This window comes from Physella acuta, unplaced genomic scaffold (assembly GCF_028476545.2).
Source record: "Physella acuta isolate Inbredline_101_S28 unplaced genomic scaffold, ASM2847654v3 ptg001480l, whole genome shotgun sequence".
Lineage (NCBI taxonomy): Eukaryota > Metazoa > Mollusca > Gastropoda > Physidae > Physella > Physella acuta.
Window position 1 is genome coordinate 257,783 of NW_026732995.1, and position 17,364 is coordinate 275,146.

The 17,364-nt window shown below is 32.2% G+C and overlaps 2 protein-coding genes across 6 annotated transcripts in view; one reads left to right on the forward strand and one right to left on the reverse strand.

Moving 5' to 3' along the window:
• The window catches only part of LOC131928270 (nucleoprotein TPR), a 29,593-nt gene extending 26,372 nt beyond the window's left edge, over positions 1-3,221 (reverse strand). For all 3 annotated transcript variants that reach the window (XM_059284250.1, XM_059284249.1, XM_059284248.1), the window contains exon 1: positions 3,050-3,221. In XM_059284250.1, coding sequence (XP_059140233.1) covers positions 3,050-3,203 — 154 coding nt within the window. In that variant the 5' untranslated portion in view covers positions 3,204-3,221. The remainder of the gene's footprint in view (positions 1-3,049) is intronic.
• Positions 3,222-4,604: 1,383 nt separating this feature from the next.
• On the forward strand, positions 4,605-17,364 carry LOC131928262 (protein O-linked-mannose beta-1,2-N-acetylglucosaminyltransferase 1). Of its 3 annotated transcripts, none has more exons than XM_059284234.1 (18): positions 4,605-4,649; positions 8,827-8,980; positions 9,303-9,381; positions 9,475-9,605; positions 9,703-9,768; positions 10,146-10,259; positions 10,876-10,993; positions 11,070-11,168; positions 11,499-11,626; positions 11,885-11,955; positions 12,278-12,353; positions 12,641-12,766; positions 12,906-12,964; positions 13,083-13,155; positions 13,256-13,384; positions 13,811-14,001; positions 14,086-14,200; positions 14,403-17,364. In XM_059284234.1, the coding sequence occupies exons 2-18, from the start codon at positions 8,852-8,854 to the stop codon at positions 14,658-14,660; spliced, it is 1,962 nt and encodes a 653-aa protein (XP_059140217.1). In that variant the 5' UTR covers positions 4,605-4,649; positions 8,827-8,851; the 3' UTR covers positions 14,661-17,364. The 3 variants fall into 3 exon arrangements, with proteins under 3 accessions (XP_059140217.1, XP_059140216.1, XP_059140218.1); XM_059284233.1 differs by lacking the exon at positions 4,605-4,649 and adding an exon at positions 4,658-4,781; XM_059284235.1 differs by lacking the exon at positions 4,605-4,649 and adding an exon at positions 5,080-5,247.

Sequence of the window (17,364 nt, forward strand, 5' to 3'; positions counted from 1 at the left end):
AGAAGGGGGGGGGGAGGGAAGAGAGAGAGAGAAGTGAAGACACCGACCATCTCGTGTACGCGTGTTCATTCTATGACGTGTACTATAGGCCTGCTGAACTCACGGTGACCCGCGACCGTGGTGGGATTTTTCATCCACAGGATAGTAAACGTAAGCAAGCAATCACGCGAGTGACGATGTTTGGAGATTTTATTTTAAAAAAAAAATCACATACGTCATGTTTTCAAGATGAAAAAAAATGTAATGTAAAAAAAAAAAAGACACTAATACCATGTATGAACCTCAGCTGCCACACTGTTGACTCAATATAAAGTGATTGAGTGTAAAATGTATTTTTATTTATAAACTATCTTAACTATTACACTATCATATTATTTTATGCATATATTATTTAAAATTAGGATTTGAAATAAAAATATTTATTATGGTCATTTGATTTATGCAGGTGCTCATTATTTCATAAAATGGTATGAATAACATGTAGAGTAGAATTTAATAAATAATAAAATAACTAGATCGAGTTTTATTATCAACCAGTTGCTTTTTGTTCAGTTGCTTTTTGTTATTTTCCGGTGAGTAAATAACCTAAGCTGACGCAATTACCATGGCGGGAATTAATAGCTCGTGTACACACGTCCACGACGTAATGTTATGCCGGTTGAGGGGCTAAAACGCGGTTTTGTCTTTCATTTTCCAATATCGGAAAAATTTCAAATTCTCTCTTTTCTCGTCAACCGAGTAAGCTAGATATTCAAATGTGGTGTCAAATGTTCTCTTAAGGGGTAAGGAACTTAATGGTGTATTTGAAATAACAGAATATTTTATTTTAAAAAATCCATAATTCGGTAATCTATCGTTTTGGGTACGTAAAATCGCCCGCGGCTATTTATGTACGAAAACGTTACCTCATTGTCAAGGCTTTAATAGAATTATATTTTAATATATTGTCATATGTTTGTGTCAAATATTATAGATAAATGAATAATAAACCTAAATCAATGGCTAAATATATCGATATAGGCCAGAAATTAACTTTAAATAGCAGTGTTTGCGAGCAAGATTTGCTATATAAACAGCAGCCATTTGTAAAATAGAGTGGCTTCCCCCTGAATCTGGCGCTAAAAGCTTATGAAAATAAAACTTAGACAATATGGCTGCTGTAGTAAATGAGCATGGTTGCATCTGTTGGAAACATCGCTAGTCTTCATTAATTACGGAAAAGTTTTAATTCAATTGTTTAAAAACAGGTACATAAATGGGTAAAACTCCATTTCAGCGTATTTTATTCTCCGTTGCTTGTTTACCTCCAGTTGAGCGTATTTTATTATAACAACCGAAACACACAAAAACATTAGAAAAACACGATTTATTTTTTGTATTGTATTTCTGTTTTCACAAATGAATAAAATGAATGTTTAAAAAACACGACTTATTTATTTGTATTGTATTTTTGTTTTAACAAATGAATAAAAAAACAACAAAGAGACTGACTGAAGTGCTTTGTTTGTTGGTTACAAAAATAGAGATGTACACTTTGTACAATTAAGTGTTCCAATTTCAACTAAACTGAATAAAAGTATTAAAAGGCACAATGATGCTGCCGAAAGTGGGACGGGGGGTGGGGGGTGGAATTTGGTGAGGGATGGCTTGGAGTGTTAGAGAAAGTGTGACAACTCACGTTGTCATTTTAAAAAAAATAATGTTAGAGGTCGTCCATAAATGACGTCACACTCGTAGGGGGAGGGGGGGGTAATTTTGTGACGGTGTGTGATGAGGGGGGGTTCAGATGGGGATACGTCATTTGGGGGGGGTCTTGCTTTTTGTGACGACACGCTTTTTTTACGATTTTTACCTCCCCCTCCCCTCCGTTACACGTCGTCACAAAAAGTCAGACCCCCCTAAAATGACGTCACACCTCAGCCTACAACCCCCCCCCCCCTCAAAATTTCTGTTGAATTTTTCTTAAAACATCGATAATTTTTCCAAAATCTTCTCAGAACTCTGTCAACATAGAGTATTTTGGTCAATTCATATTACAATTTATTAAAACCGTTTTCTAAAACGCGAAATAACGGCTAAAACTTGTTTTTCTAATATTGCTTTTTTATAATGCAAAAAAGGGACGTCACACTCACACCATCTGAAACCCCACCCCCCTCCCCCTCATCACACACCGTCACAAAATTGCTGACCCCCCTCTCCCTTACGAGTGTGACGTCATTTATGGACGACCCCACATCAATTTTTTTTTAAAGTCAGAAATTTACTCATACAAAAAAGGGAAGGATGGTAGATTTACTATGAATTTAAATAACATACAACTCTATAGTAAAATATTTTTTTCAGTTTTAGCAAAACTGTCAAATTAAAAAACACAGAGTTTGTACATTTATTGCATAAATACAAAAATATAAAACAGAATGATTAACAGTGTATCAGTTTCACCATGAGACAAATGCCTTTTTTTAAAAAATACAATACAAATAAACAAGTCGTGTTTTTTTTTAATATTCATTTTTATTAATTTGCTAAAACAAAAATACAATACAAAAAATAAATCGTGTTTTCCTAATGTTTTGGTGTGTTTCGGTTGTTATAATAAAATACGCTCAACTGGAGGTAAACAAGCAACGGAGAATAAAATACGCTGAAATGGAGTTTTACCCATAAATGAATCAAGGAAACATTTTTGAATTTTTTAAAACATAAATCCTCCTCAAAATGTGAAATAATTATTAAAATTTAAGGAGTCACCTGTTTTTCACATTACAAATCGCGGGCGATTTTACGTACCCAAAACGATAGATTACCCATAATTCAACCTATCAAATACATCCAATCTTTAGTAAAGTCCGAAAAAAACCAGACAGACAGGATTTTATAACCATATTAATTGTAACTAGATCTTCGCCGTGCAAGATTTTAAAATTAATTTATGGACCTCTCAAATAGATCTACCTTTGAGACTTTTCTCGCTGGTGTCCATTAAAATGGATTTTTACCCGGTAACGGTGGACCTTACTGAAATTCGCTTATTGCTTATGCCTACCTGAATTTACTCGGAGTTTTTCATACTTCGATTTCCAATTAGATATTTCTTCTACTTTTGATAATAATAGATGTTCAATTTTTTCCTGTATTTCATTTGATATTGTTTCCAATTCGGAACGATCGAGTGAGTTTGAAAGTGTTACACCCGCCATCGCAGTGACAAAAGCGAACTGTCCAATTACCGAGCCCAGCGAAAGATTCAAGACAAAACTTTTTTTAGTGTAACCTCTAACTCACTCAAAGCTTCAGTAACAAGAGTAGCATGGTTTACTGTCTGCAAACTATCTCAAAATAAGGCAAGGGGTCATCCATTTAAGACGTCCACAAAAATTTTGAATTTTAGACCCCCCCTTCCCTCCCCCGTCCACACTTGTCCACTTTCGACGAACCACCCCCCCCCCCTTTGTGGATGCCCACACAAATTTAGTAGACCTCTGAAAACATGCTGCAAAAATAGTAATTCATTTACATTTAATGTGTACATTAACTGATAATGTAATATAGGGAGTCGATATTTTCGGTAATATCTATTACTAGGCCTAAATAATAATTGGTAGTTACACTTTTCCAAGAAGTAAGTCTACGGCGTATAAGGGGTCATCCATAAATGACGTCACGCTTTTTTGTACGATTTTTTACCTCCCCCCCTCTCCCCTCCGCGTCGTCACAAAAAGCCAGACTCCCCCCCCCCCTAAAATGACGTCACACCTCAACCTACAACCCCCCCCCTCAAAATTGCAGTTGAATTTTTTTTTAAACATCGATATTTTTCTAAAATCTTGTCTAAACTATTACAATTTATTAAAACAGTTATCTAAAACGCGAAATAACGTCTAAAATTCGTTTTCTAACATTGCTTTTTTATAATGCATAAGTGTGACGTCGCAACATCTGAACCCCCCCCCCCCCTCCCTCTCATCACACATCTTCACAAAATTACGGACCCCTCCCCCCTACGAGTGTGATGTCATTTATGGATGACCCCTAAACGGCGTGTGAGTGTACGTGCTACATTTCTGATACATTTACCTCGAGAACTGCCGATTTAATGCATAATTTACATTTATATGCATTTTTAAATTTATTTTTTTAATTATTAAATGTAAGTATTTTGTGGTTTTATTCCGCATGTGGGCGTCCACATTGACCTGAACCCCCCCCCCCCCCCCGCCCCCAGTCCATACGCGTCCACAAAAAGTCGATTTAAAAAAAAAAACCTACCTCCTAAACTTCAATGTAATTTAAAGCCCCGCCGAATTATATTATCATGTTTCCTCGGTTGTCCGCGCCTTGGGTCCCCACGCGCGACCGCCCCTGTCCCAGCTCTATTTTTATTAATTTTTAAATTTATTAAAATAATACGTTAAGAGTAAGGATATCAGTTCCACTATTTTCTCACTTTTTATAAGTGAAGCCTAGTTTTTTTAGTTGTTTTTTTTTTTTGTTGTTTCTTTTGCGCGCGTTAAAACTGTTTATGTGATTGGTATTTTAGAAACGTAAAGCCACTGCCAGAACTAGATTCTATAGCTGAAAAGTTGGTTCACATTCAAGATCCCATCATATTACTTTACTATTACTCTTCTTACTACTATTACTAAGTAAATACTATACTAGATCTAGCTCTTCTAGATCTAGATCTACTGGCTTTTAGAATAATTACTAACTACAGTAACTAGATTTAGATCTACAATCGCCAATTTGATCTAGATTTTTAGAATTTGTCCTTTACGGTGATTACACTCTTCTTTAACTAAATAACTTTAAGACTGACTGAGATTGAATTGAATTAGTTATCTCGTGCCAAATAAACTACGAAGTTTCTACTCGGAAGAAGATTTTTCTCCCCAACGTCTCCACTTAGTCGGCAAAAGATAGTTCTGCGCATGCGCAGTGACCTATGGCTAGGGTTAGGGCTAGAATGAGGGTTAGGGGTAGGATTAGGGCTAGGGTTAAGGATAGGATTAGGGTTCTGCGGTTGTAAACACAGGCATGCGCAGTACCATCGAAAACATCGCCGATTAAAAGCAAGTCGTAGTTTCTCTCCATTGCGCATGCGTATCGTATGCGTATCTTATTCCGGCTAGAATCGGCCAATAAACTATATTGATCTGTATTTTAAAAATTTTATGAAAATAAACACATGGAATAAATTTTGCGAAAGAGTCAAGAATATGTGTGACATTGCTGTTGGTTTGAGTGAGTGTTTGAGTATTTTAGTTTAATGATAAGCCTATAAATATAAATTTAGTAGATCTAGATTCTAGATCTAGATCTATTCTAAATAATTTTATTTTGATTTTACCCATCGTTAAACCCCGTAGATCTAGATATCTAGATCTAGATTAGGCCTAATGATTTTTAATCTGATTAACTCAGATCACCAGTCAGATTAGCCTAACTATAACTAACTTTCTCCTGGACTCCTGGAGTTTCTCCTGCCTTCTCCAGTGCACTCTCACTCTACTCTCTACGTCACTCTATGAACTTTACGACTATTGTATTAATAAATATTACACTGATTATGTGATACTCCTCAAGTGTGACTGTAGTAGTCAGTAGTGTCTCCTTCGTAGTCATACTGTTGGTAATCTGACAATTTTGGTTTTATTGCCCCTAAAAAAATAATTCAATCAATGCTCATAAGGCAAAAAGAGCCGCATAACAATAAATGTTATAACTTTTCTGAAAATGCAAGCTTCATGTAGAATCTAGATTTAGTTAGTTATTATCTAAAAATAAAAGAATTTTGATATTGATCAATGAAGTTTTACTCTGAGAATGATCAAAACTTTATAGCATGGTTAAACCAGATAAATGTCGGTCATTTTGTTTTGGCATCAACAATTGGTGAACGAAAAAAATTCACTAGAAAAAAAACAGGAAAAAATTCAGTTTTTGCTAGGAAAAAATGTCACTTTGCTAGGATGAAAGTCAAAGAAAAAAAGAAAAGGAAAAATTTTATCGGAAAAATGTCACAGAAATGAAGTCACAGAAAAAAAGTCACAAAAATCTTATAAGAAATATTTTGATTTAATTGTAGAAAATTATAAAATTTTGGATATTTGGTACTGTGGGTATTTTTTTTTTGTATCATTATCATAAACTTTAAAAGCATTATGGTTTATAACAATAAGTAAAAAAACTATAAAATATTTAGCACGGCAATCTCCGCTTTTGTTATGTATTTAGTTGAACAAGCGGTAGAAATTTTTATAAAAGAAATGTAGGCACATCACTGTGTTTTGCGTTTTATTTTTTTGCCGTAGGCCTTTCCTTGGTTGGCTTGGTTGATCCCATGCTTTGTTATGTAATGAGCACGATAAATCTGTGCACGAAAGGTGGTTAAACTATTGTTGCTATGAAATGAGGACAGCAAGTCACATTAACTATGCATATATGCCACTTCACGCTAATTTAAATTTAGTATTTTAAAAACATGATAAAAACCGAAAAGGTTTGAACATTCTGTTAAATATTATAAGGATATCTGAATTAAAACCTACATACTTTATACTAAATATTTTTATGTGTGTCACACATACCTATACTACATACACACATATATCTAAAATCTTTACATTACATTTGAAACGTAAGTTGATTTGCACTTTCTGAATATTTAATTCATAAAAGTATTAACAAATTCCATACAAATACTTATTTGTGACTTTTTTCCTGTGTTTTTTACTTTCTCGTATATACGAAGTATAGAGAAAGTTTTGTAATCGTGCAAAAAAAAAATTGAGATTTTTGGAAATCTCGACATTTTACATCTCACTGATACGGAAAAACATAATTTTGCAATCTTGTCTGTGTGTCTGTCTGTCTGTCTGTGTGTGTGTGTGTCCGTGTGTAAACACGATAAGTACTAATAGTATTGGGCATTATTATGCACATTTTTTTTGGCGTTTGCTTGGTGCGCAATTCTTTTTTCTACGAGATTCTATTCTATTTTTTAAAGTTTAAGTAATTAAAAATCATGTCTATATTCCGAGTTGCCATCCCAAGTTGTGTTATATAAGAATATTCGAGAAAGTTTGGAGGAGATTACTTACGGTTTATTTTCTCCTGTGACTTTTTCCTACAATTCAACTATCACTGTGCAAAACAAATTCACCAAAATAAAACTATTCTATAGTTATATAAATGATGTTAAAATGTACAGCAACCAATGCTTGAAGTCATAAAAAAATGGCTTTGAAAAAGTCATGTGGTTTATTATAAAGTGAAGTTTCATAAGTTATGTCTGTTTTGGAAACAAGTTTACAAAATGGTTTATAAAGATAAGAAATTTTGAAGAAAGAGCAGTGGGATTAATTCCTGTTTCATCTTCTCATTGCTGGCCCAAGTGGGTCATAAATAACATAAGCAGAATCCTCTACTTCTCTGTTATCAAAGAACAGCAGTGGTTGTTACCTCAGAAGTTGATTAGTAGTTTTATTGGGGGTTTTGTGGAAGTGGGGTGCTCACTGGTTCCTAATACTACACGGCTCTTAGTGCCCTGCTTTACCCTACAGAATGTTTTAAAAATTTGGATAGATTGATTTTTAGATGCATTTTAAATACTGTTTTGCAAATCATTTTGAGTAGGGCCCTATTGCTAATTTTCTGTTAATTAATAAACTTAAAATTAAAGTTAAAACATTAATTAAATACACTCAATTTTATTTTTATTTTAACGGTCAAATAAAGTATGGTTTACAGTAACAAATGTTTACGAAGCTCAACAAACATCACCGGATAATTTCAGATGCTATATGTTGAGGTTACCCTTAGTTAGTGTACTAAAGTTTCATGATGGGGGGGGGGGGATCATAAAAAAGCTTGACTTTAGGCCGGAAGTAAATCTAGAAAAACAAAAATGTTACTGTCTAGCAAGCTATTCAGAAATATATAGATAGAACATGTTTTGCTTTGTTTCTGTGTCAATTTTTTTTAGCAGATTATAGCCAGAACAAACTACACATGCACAGTGGGGAAAAACTGATTGTAGGAAAAAAAGTCACAGAAAAAAAACACAGGAAAAAGTCACAGGAATATAGTTCCTTTTGTGTCTACATATCTTTGCGAGAGTGGATTTTCAACACTTCTCGCATTAAAAACACAACAAAGAAATAAATTAAATCTTGAGAATGACATTAGGTTGGCGTAAACAAAAACTCAACCATGAATTTTGAGGCTAGTTAACAGCATTTAAACAGTTATCAAAATTAATTAAAATTATACTAGAAAATCTTACTTCGACGTTTTGTAATTTTCTTACTAACTTTGACTTTTTAATTTATGGGAGTCACCAGTCACTTACTTTTATAAAATTGGGTTGGCACTTGAAAAATTTTGGGAACCCATGGACTAGAGCAGGGGTCTCCAAACTACGGCCCGCGGGCCGGATGCGGCCAGCGAAGTCATCTGATCCGGCCCGCGGATGTCTTTTTGTCCAAGGAAAAATCATTTGTTGGTGATAGCTGAGGAACTTTGCCCAGAAAAATCAAAGACATGCCTGGAAGAAGCTGGCCCCCGAACTGAAATTTGGTAGTTAATGCGGCCCTCGTGCTGAAAAGTTTGGAGACCCCTGGACTAGAGCCTAGGAGGCCCAGTCCTAAAAAAATGAAATTTGTCCAGTACAGTGTTTCTTCTTTGTTCTGTGTTCTAATGTTTTAACTTTATTTTAATACATTGATACGTTTTATTTTTAGACTCTTTAATAATTAACATTTTAGTAGCTCTGTGTTTTAATATTAAGTTATAAATTTTATTAAAAATGTAACATTTTAGACAGCAAAGTGTGAATGAGGTGATCATGGAGAGCTGGGTGCCCAATCCACGGGCAAAGCCCTTTGTACCACATAGTAAATACAGATCTAGTCAAAAAACTAAAGTGACAGTTCATGATCTTACTGGCCGCAGATGCATAGGCAAATTTTTAAAGGTTATTATTTTTTTCATGTATTTTCTTGAACTAAAGTTATGACCCTTAAACATTTGATATTATTTTTCAAATTTGTAACCACTGACATGTTCAGCTTAAAAGCTTGTTCAGTCATTTTAAGAAAGATAATGCAATCAGATCTTTTGCACTATGAAAATTATATGTTTTTACCTTGAAACTTTATCACTTCTTTACTTAGAGCCTACTGTCCATTAGTTCAGCGTTATTTTGCATTATTTTAAAGTAAAATAATGATTCCTGTGAACTTGCTATGTTTAAGCTTGGGATACTTAGAAAACTTTTTATGATTTTTCTTTTCTAGGCAGGACTACTTGCTGTTTTGTTGATTACTGCTGTTATCAATCTCTTATACATCTTTGACACCAGTAAAAAATTGTCTAGTAAGAGTGCACATTTTTCATTTTACTCATTACTTTGTAATTAAGCTTGTTACATAGTTTAAAAACTTGTATTTTTGCACTATTATATTTTAGATGTGAATGAAATGGAAAGGTATGGGATTAATACTGAGAAACAATTGACATCTCATTCACAAGCTCAGTCCATATCAGTTGATGTTGCTTCAAGTAAAGAAACTGTTTTTGTGGCTGTTGATGGCACAACTGTGAGTTGTTTATTATAAGTTACATTTTTAAGTTTCCAAAATGTTAGTTCCTATTTTTATCAGTTAATTTCATGGAATAAATCATTTGTTTTTACAGGTTCTTCAGGATGAAGACTTTAAGAGTAATCGAGGGATCCATGTTATTATACTCAATCAAGCCACTGTAAGAAAAATATTGCAATATTTTATTATTTAAATTATTCTCTGAAATATCATGCAAAAAACAAAAAAACTAAATACTTATTCTGTTAAAAAAATTGAATAAGAATTTATTCTTTTGGTTTTTTGCACACTAAATTGCAACCTTTTAGTTTATTACTTTAAAAAACTTTAATTAATTAAGAAATATAGATCACATCTTTTCTTTTATAGAGGCGTCGTAAAATATGGCTCTTAAGTAGGTTTTCATCATTAAATGGACCAATATTGTTTGGTATATAGTATAAAGTAGAAGACTGCTTCAAATGTTAAACTGTGTATGATATTGTATATATGATGTATATTGATCAAAGATAAAGAGGATTTAGAATTTGTTTAAAGGGTAGTGTCATGGCCAAGCGCATATTTGATACCTACAGTCAACAGGAGGATGATGCTATGGTTTTATTTCTTAACATGGTCTCTAAAGGAAGGATCCTAGTGTTTGCCATTAAGGTAAGTTTTGTAGAACATATACTTGATTACTATATCATTAGGGCTGTCCTTATTTTTTGTATTTTCTATTCTGCACTCCTTAAAAGTGTTATGATATGTAAAAAAAAATTCTGATAAAATACTACCCAAAAAAAACACTATCTTTTGCATACTAACTTTTAATATTAACATACTTTTGGGATAATGCTATTCTAAGGCATGAAACGTCATTACATCACAATGTACTACAGTGGTAGTTACAATGGGACATGCTAGTAAACCAGATACAACATTAGAGTTTCATTACAATTCATAATTTTTATGCAAAACAAAAGGGCTAAAGTAACCAAAAACTGACCTATACTGATGTAGCCTATTAAGAACTTTTGTTACTTAACCTATTCAAATTAGACTAGCCACTTCCAGATGCAACACTGTACAGTCTTAAAATTTGGTACAAACATAATTACATTGTTATTAAGCATAACTGGGTTTTTTTTTTCAGTGTAATTTTTTTACTTTTGGGAAAAATTAAACTAAGCATGATTTTAAATATATGTAACATTTTAAATATATTTAATTTATTTAAGAGTGGGTTTTTTTTCAAAATATTTTAGAAAACATTTTTCTTCTTTAGGATGAAGGGTCTTTTCAGTTGAAAAGCCCAGCTCGAGAAGTGTTGAAATCCTTAGGAAGCGAATTTTCTGAGAGTCTAGGCTACAGGGATATGTGGGCTTTTGTTGCTGTCAAAGGAGGTACTGTGCCATCTTTAAATATCATGTAATACTTGTAATAGTCTTGAAACTATCTGACAGTGTTCTTTATATTTAGGTGTGAAGCTAGGAGAAAAACATAGCAAAGCTGCCAGCCTTAACACATGGGGAGACAAAGTAGAGCTGAGAGTTGACGTTCCCCTCCTTCAATCTGAAGGTAATGATCCTTTAGTTATCATTGTATTTTTTAATTGATGAGATTTGATTAACATGCTTCCCCCCTCTCCCCAAATGAAAAGTTTCATGGCATCAGCTGCTCTTGTTGTCATGCAAACCAGAATTTAAAACTGTTAAACAAAACTGCTTGTAGTGAAAAGAAAGTTGTTTCTGTTAAAGATAATCAGTTTTTTTATTCTAGGGTAGCTAAAGAATAACTACAAGTTGTGTACATTTTTTATTAATTACTATTAAATTAATAACAGATATTAAGCTTTTTTGTGTGTCCTTAAATCAAATAGTTATTGAAATATCTTGATTGCATTTGAAGAAAATGTCTGTAACTGGCCTGACAATGAGGAAGGGAAGAGAAGAAAAGCATTTTGTAGCAAAGTGGAAGGTTATGGTAGCGTGTGTAGCTGTGATGGACCGGCCCCAATAAGTTTTCAGCCAAAAAGTGTAAGCTTTATTTATTGAATTCAAAATTAATTTAAAAATTTTTTTGCAATAAAAAATTTCACCAGTAAATTTTGTTAGCTCTAAACCTATTTCAACCTACTTTTGTTTAATGTATTCATCACATTATCATACCAAATGATAAAGATTTCTCTACAGAATTTGGTAACATTAAATATTTTAGTAGGCCACTTTAGTATACTAATCCTGTGAATCTAAGATTTAACATGTTGTAAACTATTTTATTCTTGTCTTCTCTAGTTAGACGATAATAACATTTTTGACATTCCTGTTGCTGTTATTGCGAGTGATCGACCACATTACTTATATAGGTAATAGAATGTTTGTAAAAAAAACAACTCAAAATTGTGGCATTTTTTTTTGTCATATAAAATTTTAAAATTCTAGTTGTTTTAAAGTAGAAATAATATTTAATGTACATTTAAAGAGTAGCGGTTACTATTACAAATTACAATCAATCTGTTATCAAAATTTAAAAATTATTTTATTAAAATAAACATAATATAAGTTAATGTGGGTAAAGTGGATATAAACCCAGTAGTGCTTGTGGATCCAAACCCACAATAAGACTATAAGTATATATACTTTCTTGGTCTATGCTTTAACAAAATAAATTTTATTTTCAAAATCTAGAATGCTATTGACTTTGTTAGCAATACCAGGTGCTAACCCTAAGATGGTGACAGTTTTTATTGATGGCTACTTTGAGGTACTTTTTGGTTGTAAAAATATTTGTAACTCTTTTTCTGATATTACATTTTCTTTCAAAGCCTAAAATAAATTAGCTTCAGCTTCACTTTTAATACTTACCTTAAAACTTTTCATCCAAAGTACCAGATAACTCTACACACATGACATTTTGAAAGCTGTACATGATATTAAAGAAAACATTCAGGCAAAATCATTAACATTGGAAGTTTTTGAAACAGGAACTGAAGAAATAAGAGCAAAATTATTGTAACTGTTTTGTTGATCATTTACTTTTTAACTCTATAGGAACCTTTTGCAGTAACCAAGTTATTTGGTCTCAGGGGTATTCAGCACACCCCCTTAGGTGTGAAGAATGCCCGCATCTCCCAGCACTATAAAGCCAGCCTCACTGCAACTTTTAATCTGTACCCGGTAAGCTCTTTTCTATTTCTTTTTTTTGTTACCCTTTTAAACATGACTATGTCATGTCTATCAGTAGCTATGTAATTAATGAGTTTCTTCAGCAACTGAATGTAAATATGCTCATCTGTTATTATTATTACCTTTCTAGAAAGCTCAGTATGCAATAGTAATAGAAGAAGATCTTAAAGTTTCGCCAGACTTTTTTAAGTAAGTTTCAATTTCATTTTATTAATTATTACATTAATGGGTAGGGGGATAAAGCTTGATTTAAGAAATGTGGCTCAATTATTGTTTTGAAAACTTGAATATTAATCATCTATTTCAGTTATTTTAGTCAAACAAAGCATCTTTTAGATGAAGATCCTACCTTATATTGTATATCAGCATGGAATGATCAGGTAAGTCAACACTTAAGTTATCTGTTTATCATCATAACTGTTCAAAAATTATATTCTGGTAATAAATACTACCAGCCCTACCAACTTTATTTTTATACAGGGCTACAAGCATTCAAGTAAAGATCCCCGCTTGTTGTATCGTGTTGAGACCATGCCAGGCTTAGGCTGGTTGTTAAAGCGTTCACTTTACAAAGACGAACTGGAACCACAATGGCCCACACCAGAAAAGGTTATTATATCACTTTAGATAATTACTTATATTTTTATGTAAAGAGCATGTTAATGTTTAACATAGCCTTGTTTAAAATTTTATGTTTTAAAAAGGGTAAATATTTTATTCTTTCAAAACCAGACTCACATCAATAAAGTAGAGGGTATAGATATTTTCACAAGTGGGCTGTATCATCTTTTCCTTTAAACAATGAATTTTTTATATAACACTATATTAGATTTGTTCTGATTATTTTTGTCATGTATTTCCTTCACTTTATGTCTTTGTAAACTTGCATTGTATGATTCTACCTTGCTGAATATGACATTTCTAATTTAAAGTTCAACATGCTTACATTTTTAAGTTAGACTGCTAAAATTTATATTTGTTAAATCTAAGTATTCATTATGAAAAAAAATTAACTGTAAACATTCTTTTACCTAGCAATGGGACTGGGATATATGGATGAGGAGTGCTGGCATCCGTAAAGAGAGGGAGTGTATTATTCCTGATGTTAGCCGTACTTACCACTTTGGCTCTAAAGGGCTCAACATTAATCCCTACTTCCAGGAAGTTTATTTTGAAGCACGGGCATTGGTTTCTGAAGCTGGAGTTCAGCTCAGAGATGTAGACAGGTAAAACATCTCAATATTGTTCACTAATCAAGTTTTTGTTTTACTTCTAATCCTTCATTTCCTATGATTTTGTCAATGGTGTAGGATGAAGAAGGATGAGTATGAAAAGCTGATTGAAGAACTTATATCGCAAGCACAGCCTGTTGATCATACTCTGAATCCTTGTAGCAGTGATTTCATCCCAGCTAATTTAGCTGAGGTAAGCATTCTGTTTTAAAATTTATGTTTCAATTTTAGTATCACACAATAATAAAAAGAAACATTGAAACTTGAGTGTAATTAATATTATATGTTTAGTCAAACAAATGAAATCAGTGCTTATCTGATGTTACAGCACAGTGTTACTTCCCTTCAAGAACCTGTTGTTTCAAATTACTGAACAGTTTATTTTAAATTTCCAGAGTTCTCTGTTAACACTGTATATCAGAATGGAAACATTAACAGACTTTACCACATGGAGCATGTTAGCCAAGTGTTTCCACATTTGGGACCTTGATGTCAGAGGTTTTCATAAAGGCATGACCAGGATTTTTCTGAAAAACCACCATGTGATCATCATTGGAACACCTGCTTCCCCTTACTCTCTTTCAAAAGCTGCAAATATTGTACCCATTATACAAGTGCCCAAAAATGAAACCACAAAGCAAGCAGCAAGCTAATTAAATATATTTATTCAACACTACTTGAAATCAGTGGAAGCTGCTTGTCTTAGGAAAATATAGAGCAACAAACTTGTGACATCTAAGCTTTATTTTGATGTGACCAAGGTAATTTATCACATTACCTTCTATTTATAACAAAACTTTATTTTAGATATGTGTACTAAGTCGATATTGAACTAAAACATTTACAACATCCAAGATGAACCGTAAAACATTCTGGATGAGATACCTCATATTTCTGGATATTTGATTTCAACAAGCAAATGCAATGATTTGCCATTATAGATTCAAAATTATGATTTTTATTCTCCACAATTGAATCACTGGTGCTGGCTTAAGTAATTAGTTTGATTTTATCTGCAAATCTATATTTTAAGTACATCTTATTTATTTATTTTCTCAGTTTCAGCTTTAAGTTTACTTATTTTGACTTCTATTTAAAAATAAAATGCTTTGAAATATATAGTCAGCCCTGCTTGAACAGTTTTGGGAGCAATACATAACAGTTATGAATGTTTGACTCAAACTATATTTTTGGATATCATCTGTGATGGTTTGTTGCATGTGGTACAAAAGACACTGTATCCAAATAGTCTTTCCTAAGAAAGTTGTGACTTTATTGAAATGCGTTGCTATTGCCAAAATAGCATTAAGTCGATTTGTAGAATATTTGTTTTACCTGTATATATCATTGTTTTTATTTTTAATACAGCATATCAAAGTTATTTTATATATTGCACAATATTTATTGACCTCATATTATATATTATGAATTAAAATTGTATTGTACTATTAGTTTTTTTTTTAATATCCAAATGTATAGTCCAAGTTAAAAAATATACAACAATGACAAATAATTCATTTCAAAATAATGATATTATCCCATCCTTCAGTTCTGTAATTGTAATACACATACAAATTTGGAACGTGCACCCAATTTCTCAAGCTACCCTAACATGCCTGTAGATTTTAAAGATGTTCTGCAAACTATTTTGTTTGTTCTCATCCTTAAACGACATTAAAATAATTAACTGCTGATTTATCACATTTATTGTGAAAGCAATGCAATATGCACACATACATACATGTACAACTATATCACTATTCACTATTTGTGTAAACAATAATATACAATATTTATTGACCATTGTTAACATTCCTGCTTTTTTTAGACAAGTTTAGAAATAACAAAATCTGTGAATAATTGCTTTTTATCCATCAAAATTATTGAAATATTTTGTTCTGAGGTTTCCCTCTCAACCTAGTCCCTTTCACTTTCATGTACAGTAAACATACTAGCTCAGTTGTTATTATTGTTGTATAATGAGAATTACCTTAGTGCTAATTTTGTTTGTTACCTAATGTATTCCTTACTTTTTGCTTTTAAGTAAAATATTTCAAGACCATAATATTAACAATTAAAATGAGTCATAATACATAATGGGATCTGCTCAATGAAAATTAACTTTTTTTTATCATGACACCATAAATAGAAGTAATTAAGATTTTAATACCAAAATCCATGATTAATATTAACTACCTATTTAAAATTCATGTACAAATGTACACACATTTTTTATTAATTTGTTGAGAATGCTGATCAGAGCTGCTAAACAACTGACTGAATGTGACATGGAAATTCAAAAATCGAATTGTTTAAAAATACATCAAGTTGTTTTGTAGAGTTGTCCCCTGTTTAAGGTTCTACTTAAATGGCTTTTATACCAAGTATCTCAGCATAGACAGATGTGCCAACATGCTATTTTAAGTTTATTAGGTACTTATTTTACTCTGTAACAGCATTTATTCTTTGACAAACTATTTTTTGTAATAATTGTGCCAATTGATCTGTGCACATACTGAATAACTTATTCAATAATGTTTTTTGTTACTATATATTGTGGAAACATTTTCATAATAGTATTAATAGAGTTCAGTTGGCTGTGAAAATGTTAATTAACTTCTTTTGGTCGTCATTATCCCTTGCTCCTGCATCTCTTTATTTTTTTACTTTAAATTGTAAAAATGTGTGAAATTCTATAATGTTTCTTGCAGTTAATGTATGTTATATTAGTTAAAATAAAATTGTAGCCATTCAGGGGGACTATTGAGCCTCTTCCATCCATGTAATTATGTCTTGTCAAATGTGACTGGAACCTTTTCTATATTGGCTAACCTAGATCTGTTCTTCCCTACCTGTCTGTAAAAGATTTTATCTTTGCTGAGTAGTTCTTGAAGTTAATTGAAAATGTTCACCTAAGTTCAGCTCTGTTTAAGCTGGGTAAATTTGTTTTCTAAAGATGTGCATTGGCTGCATACACCATGCATGTAATATGTAAGACTGGCTGCAATAGAGTAAATAGAGGAGTTGGTCAATATTGTGGTAGGAAGGGATTGGGGCAAAGTGTTCAAATATATTCATCTACCTAAGATAACTATGGCATTTGAGGGACCAAATTCAGAGGCTTATTTTTAATGGCTTTTTACAGGGCAAGTTTTATTTGATCAAATAGAGGTCATTTAAAAGGAATCTAAGTTTTATACCATTTCTACCACTTTCATTTGACAATTTATATGACCCTTCCTTAGAGACATTAACTTTTAATCCATTTTTGAAATCTTATTAAAATATTTACTTAAACACATATAAATTACCTGTTATACTATTGTTTACTATTGCATAAATACATTTTATCTTTGA

Bases quoted from the DNA above. Each gene is read 5' to 3' on its own strand.
- LOC131928262 (XM_059284234.1), top strand. From the start codon at position 8,852: ATGGAGAGCTGGGTGCCCAATCCACGGGCAAAGCCCTTTGTACCACAT. The intron at 12,767-12,905 runs GTAAGCTCTTTT...TTACCTTTCTAG, and splicing joins CAACTTTTAATCTGTACCCG to AAAGCTCAGTATGCAATAGT. The intron at 13,385-13,810 runs GTTATTATATCA...TCTTTTACCTAG, and splicing joins AATGGCCCACACCAGAAAAG to CAATGGGACTGGGATATATG.